The sequence below is a fragment of the Micropterus dolomieu genome, linkage group LG17, assembly GCF_021292245.1.
Source record: "Micropterus dolomieu isolate WLL.071019.BEF.003 ecotype Adirondacks linkage group LG17, ASM2129224v1, whole genome shotgun sequence".
NCBI lineage: Eukaryota > Metazoa > Chordata > Actinopteri > Centrarchiformes > Centrarchidae > Micropterus > Micropterus dolomieu.
Window position 1 is genome coordinate 33458042 of NC_060166.1, and position 16169 is coordinate 33474210.

Here is a 16169-nt window from a genome sequence, read left to right on the forward strand (position 1 = left end):
TTTTGTTTGGGCAATGTAGACTCTCTGTGTTTAAACTGCAGCAAGTGGCGGAGAGACTTGGCTAATTACAGGGCTAGTATTGGGCATGAAGCTGTGTGGTAAACTGCAGCACACAGACAGAATCACACTAACTTGCAACAAACTATCTTAGCAGGAGTTTGGGGAGCTGTCCATGGTGCTGACTGTGTTTTACCTTCCCTCTGTCCCACTGAGATACCTGAAGTCATAGATAATGGACACATTTGTTTTCTGATCAGATCAGTATTAGCCTGAGATTAAAAAATAAAAATAAAAATTTTACATGCCATAAATCAAAACAAACTAAAGAAATTGTTACAGATATAATATAAATTTATTAAAACATTTTTTATTATTCACATTTTTCAAGTTAATTTTGATAGACTTATCCCATATTGAGTTATTATTAATATTATTATTTTATTCATTTATTAGTTGATGGACAAAATTGAAGGAGCAGTGTTTAGGATTTAGTGGCATCAATTGGGAAATTGCAGATTGCAACCAACCCTATATACTGTAGCTCGCCTCACTAAGCGCGTAGAAGAACTATGGTAGGTGCAAAACTTGCGAAATGCCCTCTGTAGAGCCAGTGTTTGGTTTGTCCGTTCTGCAGTAGAAACATTGCAGTTCAACATGGTGGACTCCATGGAAGGGGACCCGATCCCTCTGTAGATATAAAGGGCACATTCTGAGGTAACAAAAACACGATATTTTCAGGTGACTATATACTAATGAAAACATACTTATTAATATTATCGCAATATTCTGCCGAGCCTTTAATAAGCAGCAATTTTTTGATTCATTTTTCAAGCAAAAATTTCTGGTTCCAGCTTCTCACTTTTGCTGCTTTTCTTTATCACATTTTATGCAAATGTGCTTTTTTAAATTAAATTTTTTATTTTATTTTACAATTTTCATACATTGTATTGGCGAAACGATTAATTGATTCATTGTCAGCATTAAATGTAACCAGTTTCTTAAATGTTGGTGTGAAACGCTGCTTTATTAGATATTTGCAACAAAAAAAATTGTATTACATTTAGCTGACGCTTTTATCCAAAGCAACTTACAATTGCTATATATGTCAGAGGTCGCACGCCTCTGGAGCAATGAGGGGTTAAGTGTCTTGCTCAGGGACACGTTTGTATCTCACAGTGGATTTGAACCTGGGTCTCTGACACCAAAGGCATATCTCTTATCCACTGCCCCATCACCACCACCAAAATGTCTGTGGCCAGTTTCAAAGCCAGAAAACTGCTGTGACATGGTATTGTTGAAGATGTTTTTCAGTGAAAACAGAAATTCTGAGGTGATACATGTAGTATAGTGAGTTTGTTTAATTTGTGATGCTGTCTAATTGTCTTAACCTTCTGTGCATGGTAAAAATATTAGAAGAAAGGTCTAGTACAATGTGATAGTGTGCAGATTTCATAATGCAAGTAAACAGGCACCACTCATTCAAGCATATATGTATATAAACAGTCAAGGACACACTCACCAGATGCCCTCATAAACATTTAACACTGCAATGCATAATTTGCATAATTTGCATACAAAATTAACAAACTCCACCACCTTAGGATTCTGTTGCTTTTGTTTGCTGTGATGTCTTTTGTTACTTCGGTCTTTTTGATAAAAACATTGTTGTGCCAAATATTTGATTTTTAAGTTGAAAAGCAGTTTGATATTCCCCATGTGCCATAAGTATAAATGAATAAGAGCATCTGTGCATGAAATGGATTAAGCCATTTGAATATAAATCTAGTTTCCATGTTGTTATTCTGTTCCAACACGCTCCAGACACAGGAAAGTCCTCAACAAAGGCCTGAGTCGCTGGGATAATAATCTGAATGCCTTTGATGTGTGCTTTTTAGCATTTGCATTTGTGCATCCTAGAAAATATTATCTGTAAATCAAGATTTCGTATTGGCACAAATGATGCTTTATTTGCTCAGGACCAGCTGTTTGGGGAAGCAGTAACATGCTGTTTTGATGCGGGTCAGAGACTGTGACCTCTTATTATCTACTCAACACAGTCAAAACACTGTTCTCAATTCATAATTTACGCTCCATTTATGTTTTGTCTTTCCAAATCATTTACCAGCAGACTAGTTCAGAATTGCAGCAGTACAGCAGATATTAAGGTGATTGATGGACTCTTTTCGTAACGGCTGGTTTTATGTTTAGTTTGGCAATTTCTGGGTTGAGACAATCAGAAAATGCTTTTAGTGTTTGTTCACTAAAAAAACATTGAAAAAACACACAATAGCAGTATGTTTCCTCCTAATAATTTTTATTTTCCCCTTTGTTAGTACATTTTGTGATTTTGTCCTGTAATGTGTTTATGTGCTTTTGTGATTGTGTTGCATTTAAGTATTGAATTTTAATTCTTGGACATGATTTAACCAAATTCATCAGTTTGCATGCATTGTGTGGCCTCTACATGTTCCCTGAAAGACTCAAACTCTGGCTTTGTGGTTCCCGGGAAGGATGGAGTTAACCCATCTATCCACTTTCCAGTCTCAAATTATTCAGTGCTCAACAGTGTGCTCATGCATGACATGCAGTCATAGTGTTCTTCAGAGAAGTGACATTCCACCTCTATTTAAAAACACCAGATGCCTGTCAGTCTCTCGTTTCTTGCCATCCACCCTCTCCTGTATGTAGGCACACTTATGCATTTATTAAAGCACAGTGAAGCCTGCTGACTCTTTCCACTGACGACTTGATCACACGTTGAGCAGCAAGTGAACCAGCTGCTGACTCAACTGTGTACAAGTGAGGCTTTTTTGTCTCTGTTGATAGAGTGAATCAGTTTAGTAAAATGTAGCTTCGGCAGCACAACACGTATGCACCGTGGTTAAAACAACAAGCTGTTATGCTGATTTCAAGAACTCATTTCAAACAGGGACTTTATTTCATCTTAAAGTTAATTCACGTGGATGGTAGGTAAGACAAAATAAAACACCTGACACAACAGCACAAAGTGTTTGCTGAGACTGAAGCTTTTCATAAACCTGATGGTCATTTTAAAAGGGGTATAGTGTTAAAGTTATGTGTATTCTTTAGGCCTAACAAACATTTGGAAAGCAGCGGCCTGTACTAATGAAATTCAAGTTGTTGTTAACCTGGTGTTAAGTTAATTGGAGTTGTGCGCATAAAATGGGTGTGTTTGGCCATGCAGACAGAGTTGTTTTGCAATGGCGAATGCTCCGTATTTTCCCCAGAAGAATGCTCGTTGATTGCGTCAGGATATAAGCAGTTTAAAGACACATTAACGGCCAAATCTAACACTGTGGTGGCTGACAAAGCCAGGGAGGCTTGTTGGTATTGCATTGAGTAAATTTGTAATTATCTTCAGTGTTCTTATTGTAGGCTAATTCTTTATTATGTATTTTATGGACTCTTGTTTTATATAGCCTATCATTATACCTACAGTATATCATAATATCATTAAGATGTAAAGGTACACCTGCACATTATCACTATTGTAATAAAGGAATTGGAGCCAGGGGAGAGGGGGAAAGAATTTCCAAGATTAATGTGGTAGATTTACGAGAAACTAATAATCACAAATCTACAAGTTATAAACTTGAATAGGCTATATTCTCTGACATTGTATTCATACATTTATGAGAGAAACTCTCTGAAAAATAGTGTTTTTTTTTTTTCAAGGAACCACATCGCTTTACTTTGCAAGGCTGCAACATCACACACACACCTCTGTGGAAAATTATATTAGACTTCACATCGGATTTAGCCGTGAGTGTAGCCCACAATACAAGGCCTATATTATCATGTACCTTAGAGACTTTTCTAAGGTGCTATTCAGAAGGAAACACCAGAGTGATTTGGATTTTTTGTGACTTTAATTTCAGGGAATTTGCGTTTTTTGTTCTTGTAAATTTGCCACCTCCATTTATTTTTTTTTCAGCTATTAACTCCCACACTGTCTCCGTATTTTTTGGACACGTAAAATAGTCAATCTAATTATGTAAAAATACTCAACAGATGGGCTACATCTCAGAAACTGGCCCGTTATTTAATAATATCTGCTCCCTAAAATCACAGAGGCTGCAGGGCTCACTGTAAGAACGTAATGCTGTTGTGTTAAGAATAGGCTAACTTCATTTCAGCTCCAACTGCAGTGGAACAAATAGGATGAAATGTAAAAATATTTTATCAAGTGGTGTACTTTATTAGCCTACTTCTCATCATTAACACTGAGTACAGATGTGGTGTGTAGTCCACGTATACAAGGTAACCTCGAGTTAAACACCAACATAACCTTCTCGGAGCAGTTTAGAGATGCAGCGTAACTTGCCATGGCAACAGACTTTGTTTAACACCTATCCACCTTTCGTAGTACAGGTTAAACTGGAAGTTACACCCAACGTCACAAATTTACTCCTGAAAATTACGCTTACGTTACGCTTTATAGTACAGCCCACTTGTCTTTTAAATTTATGTATTTAGTATTTTAAGTCTAGCATTGTTTACATCCATGTTCACAAAAGGTTGGTGTATTTACCGCCACCTGTTGATCAGTGGAGTAATATGGGAGAAGAAGGACTGTGTATTGCATGACTCGCGTGCATGTACGTGCAGTTTGCAACAAAATGGGAAACATTCTACACCCTGGACAGGTCGCCAGTCCATCGCAGGGCCACACATAGACAAACAACCACTCACACTCACACCTAAGGACAATTTAGGGTCACCAATTAACCTAGCCTGCATGTCTTTGGATGGTGGGAGGAAGCCGGAACACCCGGAGAGAAACCACACAGACACGGGGCAACCGGGGTTTGAACCCCCACAGGGAACCTTTAAATAAATATTATGTCATGCATTTTTAAGTCATCTTTATCTGTGACCATTCTTCCTACTTGATGTGACTTATCTTGCCTAAAAACTCATGTACACCTTTTGGTAATTGTTTTCAAATTAATGTTACATGTGTTTGCTTTTGTAAATGTGGTTTATTGCTTTCTATTCTGGAATAGATGGTGCACGAGTCACCAATACAGTAAAAGTGAGTAATGCTGTGAGCAGGACAAATACATAATGACATATTCCAAACCCAGGAAAACAGTACAGGAAAAGAGGTATAGTGGTCACAAAAAAATGGTCCTTTTGCAACTCTGGGTTAACACATACAAACTACATCCTCAAAATTGACCACTGACTTGAATCAGCATTGGGGAGTCTCAACGGAAACTAATAAATGGTATTTTCTGTAGGGCTACACTGCACTTTAGCTTTCATGTAGTTGCTGTATTTGACAGTATTGTTCCCCATAAAAGTGAAAATATGGAGTTGCAAGATATATCAGAGGGGTCACAAGAACGAGATAAGAAAGATAAAAAAATATATGTTTGCCTCTGAGGCTAATTTATGGCTTTGGCTTCCATAAATAAAATTGACCTGACTTGTTATTTTAAAGGAATATAGCAGATATGACCTATTTGGGCTTCTAATAATGGTATGTAGTGAAAGTATAAAGTTAACTTTGAAGGGAACCTGCCACTGTTCATTGTAGATAAAAAAAAAAATAGGTTTATACTGTACGATGTGTCATCCCATACTTCTAAGGAACCTCTACCAGAACCTATGGTGATAAATTAAGCAGTCATTTCCCTCTGTGATGACTAAACCATGTATACAGACCTGATGTAGCATCAATAAGAAGTGAGAAGATTTATTTTGACTAAAGCAAGAATGGTTATGTATAGGGCGGCATCACTGAGAGTGATGGTTTGCATTACTTTTAGTGGTTGAAGGGAAAGGCCAGTATCCTGAAGGTCACAGGTTTCACCCTGGCCACAGACAAGTGCCCCTAAGCAAACTTCACTTCCTCTAACACGCTATACCTCTTTGAATGTCACTTTGGATGATGAACTAATTGAAAGATTAAAAATATACCGTAAACATGACGGAGGAAACCGATGACAAAGAGAATAAAGGAACAAACTGAAGAGTTAAGTTGAAGAACATGAAATCACAAAGACGAGCGGAGATGACAGCGGCTGTGACAGCAGGTGGAGAAAATGAATCGAAGGGTGGAATTGATCTTGTTAACTTGAGGCAGTGGTGCAAGACCAATTGCATAAGGCACAGCCCAAAGCTGGGTCAGACAGGAAGGGAGAGAGGTATGCGAATGATGATGAACGATGTCTAAGGGTGAAATGCCAAATGACTTCATTAAATGCAAGATGACTTCAAAGTTGTGAGAAGTGTATCACTGCCAAAGAAAGGAATCTCAAAAATACAGAGGACATTATGAGAACATTAGAACGTGGACGTCTGGCAGACTAATACATGCAGTTGTGTAAATGAACATGAATAAGTGGACTGTATATGTTGTGCAACTTGGCAGCAGGAGAGGTGTGCTTTGTTCATAGATGCTGAGTTGATTTCCTGTTTGTCTTGCAGAAATCCGGGAGGCGTTTAAGGTACTGGATCGTGACGGAAATGGGTTCATTTCCAAACAGGAGCTGGGTATGGCCATGCGTTCTCTGGGTTACATGCCCAGTGAGGTGGAGCTGGCCATCATCATGCAGAGACTAGACATGGATGGTGAGTCACATGTACAAACACACACGCAGGTATAAAGATGTCCTGTGCGATGCAGATTGGGTTCCACATAAAAAAACACTGTTTCTCCATCATAAAAATGTAAACACCATGATGTGTATGGTCTCACAAGGCAACTTTGCAAACATTTACAATAAACAACAGTGTTTTTTTTATGCACTCTTGCCTGTTCACATGCACAAATTACATATTCCTGTGTCATACATTCAATGAGTGTATACTCATTTCAGTCCTAACCACTCACCGTTTCTTCTTGACACATGAAAGCACCACAGTGAAACTGACCCCAGGAGATAACCACCCAAATAAAGAAATATGTGATTAATAAAACGCATGCACACATGACATGGTGATAGTTATTGTAGAGTAAGTTGGTTTTCATATTGGTTGTCCAACTAGAAATAAACTAAACTGTACCAATGCTGTCACTGCAGCAGCCAAATCCATGCAGAAATGCGTCACAAAACAGTGGTATAACATCCAGAATGCTCCTGTCTATTGTTGTCAGAACAGTAAGATCTGAATCAGCTGCGGTTTATTTCGGCAGCACAAATCCTCACCTGTGACCTCTGAACACTTTTAGCAGCAAAAAAGCACAAACACAAGCAATTCTTGCACAGAGCATTTGTGCAGAGCCAGGTTTCAGGCAAAGCCGTCTGCATTAACTGTGATTGACATTTTGTTAAGGATAGACTCTTAAAATTGTATAAGGCGGGATGAGAAAATGCAATATGCAAATGTCAGTTCACTGGGTAAATATTCAAATTCTTCATGCTGCTATCACGGCCTTTGATAAGTGCTTTTCAGTTTCACTGTGGAGAGAGAAATACTATAAATGTTCAAGGCTGAATATTAAAGTTTAAAAAGTTAGATTGCCTTTATTCCTCTTCTGACTCATCTACTTCAGGATCTTAGGAGACCATAGCTGCTATTGTGCCCGAGGGCTGGGTCTTGTTGTATCGTCTGCTGTAACTGAAGAAGCAGAAGAGGCTACTTTTGGAGCTGATGAAGGTCACAGCAGCTTTTGTCTCAGGAAGTCTGTGAAGTGTAATGCTGTTTATTTATTTATTCACTTGGATCTCATTGTTCATTCTGTCTCTGTGTACTGAATCTAAGTTTGTTGTTGTTGTTTGGAAAACCTCTTTTCCATTAAATGACTCAGGTCAATTTGTTTGTATTGGTTGATGTCATTAGCCAATTACTGGATTTTCTTTACTTAGACATTACTGAATCAGAGGACTGGCTGCCTGCCTTGCAAGGCCTTTGTCGAACTTCTATTTTATAAAGACAGTTCACTCAAATATGATCCAGTAGGTTTAGACAGACAAATGCAGAAAGACCTGAGCACTCACTTCATCTCTAGAGAGGCTGTATGGTGCAAAGATTGTCTGATTTACATGATAGGGAATAAAAAGTGACAGAATTAACAAACTGTGAATCAGTAAACTGTGAAGAAAAGATACAACCAGTTGCAGTTGGCCAGTAGGAGGCAAAGAGAGTGTTTTCTCACATACAGGCTTTGGCTATTACTGTATAAGCTATAATCCTGGACTCCTATAAAGCCTGTATGCGTAAAATTTGAAAGCTTTGGTGCAAGTGATGCCCACTGCACAAATCTGACCTGGGGATGCTGAGAGGAATAGGCTGAAAGCAACACAGAGAACACAAACAAAAAATATGCCCGTTGAATTGCTTGAAAGATGCTATAATCAATAAAACTTCTTACACAAAGGCTTTAATGACAGTTTATCATGCAATAAGATATCTGAAACAAATACAGTAACTGCAGCAAAATTAATGTGTAAGATCATTTTCACAAATTTCTTACATTACTAATAGATAAAATTATTAATCTATTATTATAATTCATTCATTATCTACTCTTACAAGGAAACACTGGGAGGTACTTACTGTATAACCAACACACACTGATTAGAAGAAATTAGTTCAAGAACAATAATATACTGTTAAATTGAGTATGAAGTGTGTAAAATCTGTCCTGTTTTTTTGTTATTTACAGAGCACTTTGTGAAATGATCTTCTCAAATGTGCATTGACAAAGTGATCAATGGGACACTGCATGGAGGACAGGAGGATCATTAGCGGCTGAATGAGATTGGATAACAGTGATTGTACCTTGGATAAGTGGTAGCTGTGAGGATTGGATCTTCCGTCCCAGCCACCAATTCTGAGCAAAATGTCCAGCTGATATCTAGAAGATACTGATAGGTTATCTGCTTGCTCGTCTCTGCTGTCAAGCCAGTCCATGTGATTGTTATTCAGCTCTGTATGCCCTTCACGGAGAGGTGTGACTCTTCTTTGTTCCGGATAACAGCATTGTAATATAGATCCTTAATGTTATTTTTCTTCTGGCATTCATGACCTTGATGCCATGTCTTTCTCTAACTCTTAAAGTTTGGAGCTATGTAGGCATGCATTAACAAAATACCAACAGAGACCAACGTTTAGTTTTTATTCCCTATTATCTATAATACAGGTTGCTGGTCTTTAACTAAGGGGAGCAAGATTTTGCATTTTACTTCAGTAATTAATTTTCAGATTTAAAACTGAAAGGGGATGCATGATTGTGACACAGGAAAGAGACTGGTCAAAAGCAGGTGCCTTGGACTATGACAGACCCAGAAAGTGACACAGTGACTTTGCTTACAACGCTGAACTGTCACAAACTGGAGACACATCAAAATGAGAGCCTGCATGCATCCATGATGTGTTGCATGGAAAAGCAAGCAGGGCTTTCAGGGTGAAGCTCATGTACTGTACGTCTGGTACAACATGAAGTAACCACAAAAAAAGTGGAGGTACTTTTGTGTGTTCAGTGTAAATACCCAATATCAACTGGTATGTTTTTGTGTTTTTTTCTTTTTTTACACTTTAGCATGTTATTAAATAAGTTGGCACACCAATTCAGTAATCTCATTATGGTTGATGCCGTATACTTTATAGTTTCTGGTTTCAGCAACTTGTGAAGATTAATGCGCACACACTAAAACTCAGTGGGTTAAAAGATGACCTAATCTGGGTCAATATAACAGGGGTTTACAACCCCTTTCACATTACATTCAGTAATTTGATTCAGTGGAAACATCCCAGTACACACACACACACACACACACACACAACTGGAGTACTTCATCCTGTTTAATCTTGAACCCACTCCACCCTTATCTCCACTGTCGTCCATTCATCCTCCCGTCCTGACATCCTTCGATCTCAACACTGCTCCATCTGGCCCTTAGACCTGCATTTGCCCTGCTGAATATGCATGGATACAAATGCAGTCAATGGCATCGATGTTGCAGTGTCAGCATTCCCCACAGTGGCTGACACAGTCAGAGCAGAAGCAGAGGAGTAGGAAGGGGCAGGTTGAGTCGTCCTGCATCGTTAACTTTCCACTGACAAGGTGCCAGCCTCATCTCCAGACACAGGAAGAGCAGAGGGGAAGACGAGAAAAGTAAAATTAGTTTACATTAGAGACAATAAAAAGAAAGGAGAGTGAACAAACTGGATTTTAAAGAATAAAAGATAGCAAAAAAAACTGGCTCCTTGTTGCAATTGCTGATTTTATTTCACTTTAGCTTTCACTGATCAAAGCTTTGAATTCAATCATATTAAAGCGAATGAGCTGTCAATTCACCCATCTACAACCATCTAATTCATCATAATTTTCCCCTTCCAGTGTAGGTTTGGCTTTATCCAAATCTAAACATACACATAATAAAAATAGAAAGACTGCATGGCCTTCATTGGGCTTATGAAAACTTCCCAAATCAAAGAAGAAAAAAAAAGAAGATTTGGATAGGGATACTCAACCCCATCAATATGAATCCATGATCTGTTAGTTTAAGTTTTGCTGATTTGTACTAGTACTAGCTTCAACAATGCCAGTTTCAGGAGGCTCCCTGATCCGTACCGTTGGAATCAGTGTGCGCAGCAGGAAGTTAATCAGAGCTCATTGTTTTTAACGATCTCTTGTCTCAGTAGTATATAGTGTATTGAGCTGTGTGATTTTAATTTTTCTGGCTTTAGATTATCACAAAAACAATACAGATTAATCCAAACAGGGAAAAAATCCAAAATGCAGAAAAGTCTGTTAGTTGAGGAATAATCCACAAAGCAAAGAACAGGCAGGAACACTCTGCATAAGACGATGACACCACGAGGACTAAACAGAAATGAGGGCAATATATACAAACAAGCAGGCAGGGCAATTAACACAGGTGAGACACACAAGCAATTAAGCAGACAGGAAACAAAGCTAGACAAAAAAACACATGAAACTGATCACTACAAAATAAAACAGGAAGTAAAGCTAGCAACAATACACAAGTCCATGTGAAACCAAATACAATAGAGAACAAGGAGGCAATGATCAACTAACCAAAACAAAACAAAAACACAGAGGCAAAGAGTAAAACAGGAATGGACATAATCAAAATAACAGAAAAATACCACACAAAAACCCAAGAGCATGACAGCAATTATATTGCACAGACTGTGTGGCTATACATCCATTTAATCCAGGAAAAGTTCATTGCTATGTCGTCCTTTTTCTCAGCACGCTCACGCTTCACGTTCATGCAGTTATGCACATCAAGCTGCAGGCTGTTAATTACTGAGTGCTCTGCTTAGGGGCACATCAGTCATAGTCATTCAGGACAGGTACATTTTTTGTTATTCACTTCACCTCGCCTCTCACTCCAAACCAATGAAAGGATACAAGCAGGATTGTGTTCATGCTGTCTGAATCATTTCCACTGTATATCATGGTACAGTTGAGACTAAACAGCAAGGTAGAGCTGGACCAACACTAAGATCCAGCCCCAGAAACAAGAAAAGCTTGCCTTTCCTTTGCAGCCTGGATAGTGCTCTGCAGTTCACAGAAGAACCTGCAGTTCACGAGAAAAACGATTGAATTGGGGTGATTTTTATTTGGTTTGATACAATCAGGATTGTTCAGGATGGGTTTGGTGTGATTTACAACCAGCAACTAATTTCACAAAAGTTGCAAGTCCCATCAATAAGCTGTTCTTTTTTTTATTGTCAGGTGATGGACAGGTTGATTTCAACGAGTTCATGACGATTCTTGGACCAAAACTGCTGTCGTCTGAAACGAGAGAAGGCTTCCTGGGCAGCACAATAGATACCATCTTCTGGCAGGTAAGATTTTATTATCTTAAACACATCCGCTCTGTAAACTTTGGTGAGTGAGTCACGGATTGAACTGGCTATGAAGAAATGGGATGCTGTAGCTATTTGTTAAAAATAAGCACTGCTAAGTAGAGCGGGAAAGAATTATGATAATTATTTTCAGTCAAACCAAAATATTGAAAAGCTTTTATTAAATGAAAACTTTTGTTATATCCAGGTGTGGTTCAAATAAGCAGTCCTTGGTATGCTATACTAAGCGTAATTATGCACTCTGGGCTTACCAGGAGGTTCCTTTCTTGAGATAATAATTTTTCATGCATTTTAAGGCACAAAAACAACTTCACATGTTGTTTGTCTCATAAGCCTTCATAGGAAATAAAACACACATGGTTATCTAATTTAAATACATTTTGAGAACAGAGAAGTAGCTCGTATTACCATACCCAGAATAATGCACATGTATGTATCTAATACGCTGTTCTTAAATTCCATATTTATATATTTCCACATTTATTTATGTTGACTGTATGTTTGTCTACGTGTAGCAGCTTATCTCCACAGCAAATTCGTATAAAGCTCCTTCTGATTCTGATTCTCATATTCTCCATGTTCTTAATAAAGTTACGTGTGTCATTGATTAGCTATGGTCTTGCACAATCAACTCAGAGTGTAGAGGATTTTATGTTGCTGAAAAAGAATAGTTGTGCTCAGAAGAAGAAATATTCCTGGGTTCGGACTGAGGTATTCGGTCAAAGTGTGACAAGCCCAGAAAGTCTTCTCTCTTTTCTGTACTAATGCTATCTAATCTATTAATCGCGTTAAAGCAAATAGCCTCTGCTTTATTCAACTCAGTTTCCATTATTCACACTGTTTCTGTCCTCATTTGAAGGACAGTGCAAAACAATTGATTTTGTAACTGATGATTGCAATTAGGGCTACCCGAATATTCAAATATTTGAATATTTCATCATTTGGTAAACATTCGATTGTCAATTTTGGAATTCGATTGTTTAGGTGTTTTTTGCACGCCTGACCTCCACTGACAGCAGTGAATGCAATGCTCCAGTTCACATCAAACGAAAAGCAAAATGAAGCCCTCAGCTGTGTGGGAGCAGTTTAAACTGAGTGATGACAGCAGCTGTGTGGCAGTTATTGGGTTTATTAATTTTACAATTGCTTAATTTCCTTACAGATCAAAACAGTCAAATTTCCTACATTTTAAAATTAATCAGTAAACTGTAGGCTGGAAAGAAACAAACAACAACACACAGTGAACACATTTAAGTTATTCTATAAAGGCTGATTGTAGAAGAAGAGCATTTAGTCGGTATACTGAAAGTTAAACATTTAGTTTCGATTAATTGCTCTTAATTACTATCAAAGCTTCAAAGCTCAAAAAATAACCAGCCCTAATTGCAATATGTGATCTTGACGGATGTACCTTTGGACATCCTAAAGGTTTTTGAGAATCTCAAGAGACTCAGAGTGACAAAGGAATCTGAAACTGACTGACTTTTAGTGAGACAGAGAGTGATGAATGTGCAGACAATAGAAAGAGTGAGAGAGCATGAATGGGAAGGATGACAAATCGAGCAGGTGTGAGGGTAAGAACGGGGCATTTGGCGCTGATAGTAACGCTTGGCAAGCCCATCCTTTTGATGTAATCATCGGTTTGACCTGGGCCTTTTCTCTGGGGCAGGAGCTTGTGGTTTATACAGCGAGGACACAAGTCTTTGCAGGTATGAGTGCAGGCTGGGCGATTGTGCTGCCAGCCCCGTTTGGCTGCTGCAGTGACCTTGGCTTGTGCAGGAGAGCTGTTGGCCTGAAAAGTTATTTTTTTAACCCCCCCAGTTAAGGCTGGTGGTTGTGGTTTGTTACTTCTACAAGTACATAGCCACATTTCTTGTCTGATGAGTTCATGTCTAGAAGCTGGAATCAGCAAACACCTCATCTGATATGTGGAGCATATGCAGAGGAAAAAAATAACCCCAACCTTGATTTATCATGATTATTTCTTCACATGCCTCACAGATGATTAGTTGCTTGAGGTGTTCCTGTTTTATGCTCAGTTTTGTTTCTTAATGGAGTGTGACTTAGCCTATTTCTACCTATCCATTTTGTGTTCTGTCATCCTGCTTGAATAACTGTTGTAAAAGTTTTTTAAGTATCTCTAAGCTTTTGATTGGTGGAATAGATACAGCATTTTGGCTTTACATCCTTTTGGGAGGCTACCGTACAACTGTCATGTCCTCTTAAAACTAGCTCAACAGTCCTTTTTAAAAAACAGTCTAATAAATCTCAGTAGGACAGAACATGCAGTGTAATGTTTGCGTGACGATAGAAGAATGGAAATTATCTTAGCAATGCAAGTATACATGAAGGACAAATAACACTATCTGCTCAAAAGCCCACCCAACAGTTCAGCAAACACTGAATAAACCATCAACCAGGACAACTCATGCTGCTGCCTCGTTATGTCCCACTCATCAAAATTCAGAAAATACACTGGATTCCCAATCAACAAATCTTGCATGCCTATAGAAATGACTTTTCCTTTGTGCCACCTAACAACAGGATATATATAGAGAGAATATGTAATCAATATTTAACAGAATATACAGTGTTGCAGAAATGGATTTCCTTATCACCCCAAATAAAGTCTTAAGATACGAAGAGTCTAAGATCGGATTTTTTTTCAATTTGGTATTATAGAAGCAAATCCTAACTAACTTTAGAAATCCTTTAATATATTTTACTATCCTATCTCAGGTTTGGAAATCCTAAATACTCAATCCAACACCACTTATCAATTTTTATGTCTGTTACCTAGCAACTGATGCCACCAGGGGTGGACCGGGACAAAAATTCTGCCGCCCGCGATTCAGTTTTCAGCCGCAGGTGCATGGAGGAGGCTTGTTAATGAGGAAGCCTATCGAAACTGAAACTAACGTTGTACCCAGTTACATCTGCACCAGTGTGTTCAGTTATTTTACCTGGTCCATACATACAAATAAAATATCCACCATGTCTGCGTCTTATAACGTAATAGATAGCATCTCTCTCAGTGTTTCTCTGCAAAATGCTTAAATGGGTCGCCAAATATACTTGAGCGGCCGTTAATGTACCTGAGCGGCCCGCCCAAGGAAAGTATATGTGTGTGTGAAACACTGATATTATTATCAATCTGACCTGCCTGCCCCACAACAAACAGTCCAGCCCCTCTGGCATTTGCCAGAATTGCCGGATGGCCAATCCGCCCCTGGATGCCACTTTTGTCATCTCATCGAGCTTTTAACTGTTGTTTTTTTGGTATACATTTTTTAATGAAATCACATTTAATGTAACATACACTGAAAAATTAAGCAAAAACAGCAACTATCAATGAACATCAAGACAGATGTCTTAGAGGTGTTGGTAACCTCCTTCAAGCGTGGAGGGCGTTGATGCTATGAAAATGAAAATAAGTCCACTGAGAAGTGATACGAAGAGAAAGACAACTGTTGTGTCCAAAGAGCGAAGGAAAACCAATGGTGACTCCTCCCGTGCTCCCTTACTGACAGTGGCAGAAACCCGTATTGTGGTTCTTCTCTGGAAAGTTAATAATGAAGGTAAGCTAATAAAGGCTGTGGGCTAATGTCGTCATGTTTTTCATGGTTTTCTTGTCTTTATTGATCTTATCCTAACAAAGAGACTTTTGTTACATCAAGCCTTTACATTATTTTATATAATAAGACATTACCTAGCGTTACATCGCCTCTAGCCTTTCTACTGATGAGTGTTTTGTCTTCAAACACATCGGTAGGATCAATAAACAAGTTCCGCCTGTTGAAATTTTGGTGATTTTGTAAAAGCAATAAAAGAGCAACCATGTAGATTAAACAAGTTAGCAAACACCATGATTACCAAACAGTTAAGACAGGATCTGCAGGTTAGGAAGTTTCAGTACTACGACTCCAGATATCTAATGAATTGCTTTTATGTTTTGTTCTTTAAACCTGCACTATTCATTGACTGTGTACAATGTGAATGAGGCCGTAGCGATGAACCAACACTAAATCATCTTTTAACTCATTGTTTTGGTTTTATGGATATGTCTTGCAGCATTTATCAGCCCTTTTTTAGCAGGCAGCTGTAACAAAGAGTGAACATCAGATTAATACAGTAATTATGAGTTGGACAGAAGTTAAGGCAAATGAATGCTAATAGTGCTTTGTGTCTTCTGGATGTGTAGACAATTGTTTGCTAACATGTTAACAACTAGCTGATAATATGTCAGGTGGTGGGGTTGTCAGCGTGATTGGGAGTTTTTCTCTTCCCCAGTAGGCAAAAAGTTATTAATGCAGCTTAAATTTGTGGTAACAGCGAGAAGAAACTGGCACAGA

At 38.4% G+C, this 16169-nt stretch overlaps 1 protein-coding gene across 1 annotated transcript in view; it reads left to right on the forward strand.

The window, feature by feature from the left end:
• LOC123985368 (calcium-binding protein 8-like) overlaps positions 1 to 14707 on the forward strand; it is a 28125-nt gene extending 13418 nt beyond the window's left edge. The window contains exons 3-5 of the mRNA XM_046072847.1: positions 6457 to 6600; positions 11684 to 11796; positions 14618 to 14707. Coding sequence (XP_045928803.1) covers positions 6457 to 6600; positions 11684 to 11796; positions 14618 to 14707 — 347 coding nt within the window. The remainder of the gene's footprint in view (positions 1 to 6456; positions 6601 to 11683; positions 11797 to 14617) is intronic.
• Positions 14708 to 16169: the final 1462 nt, after the last annotated feature.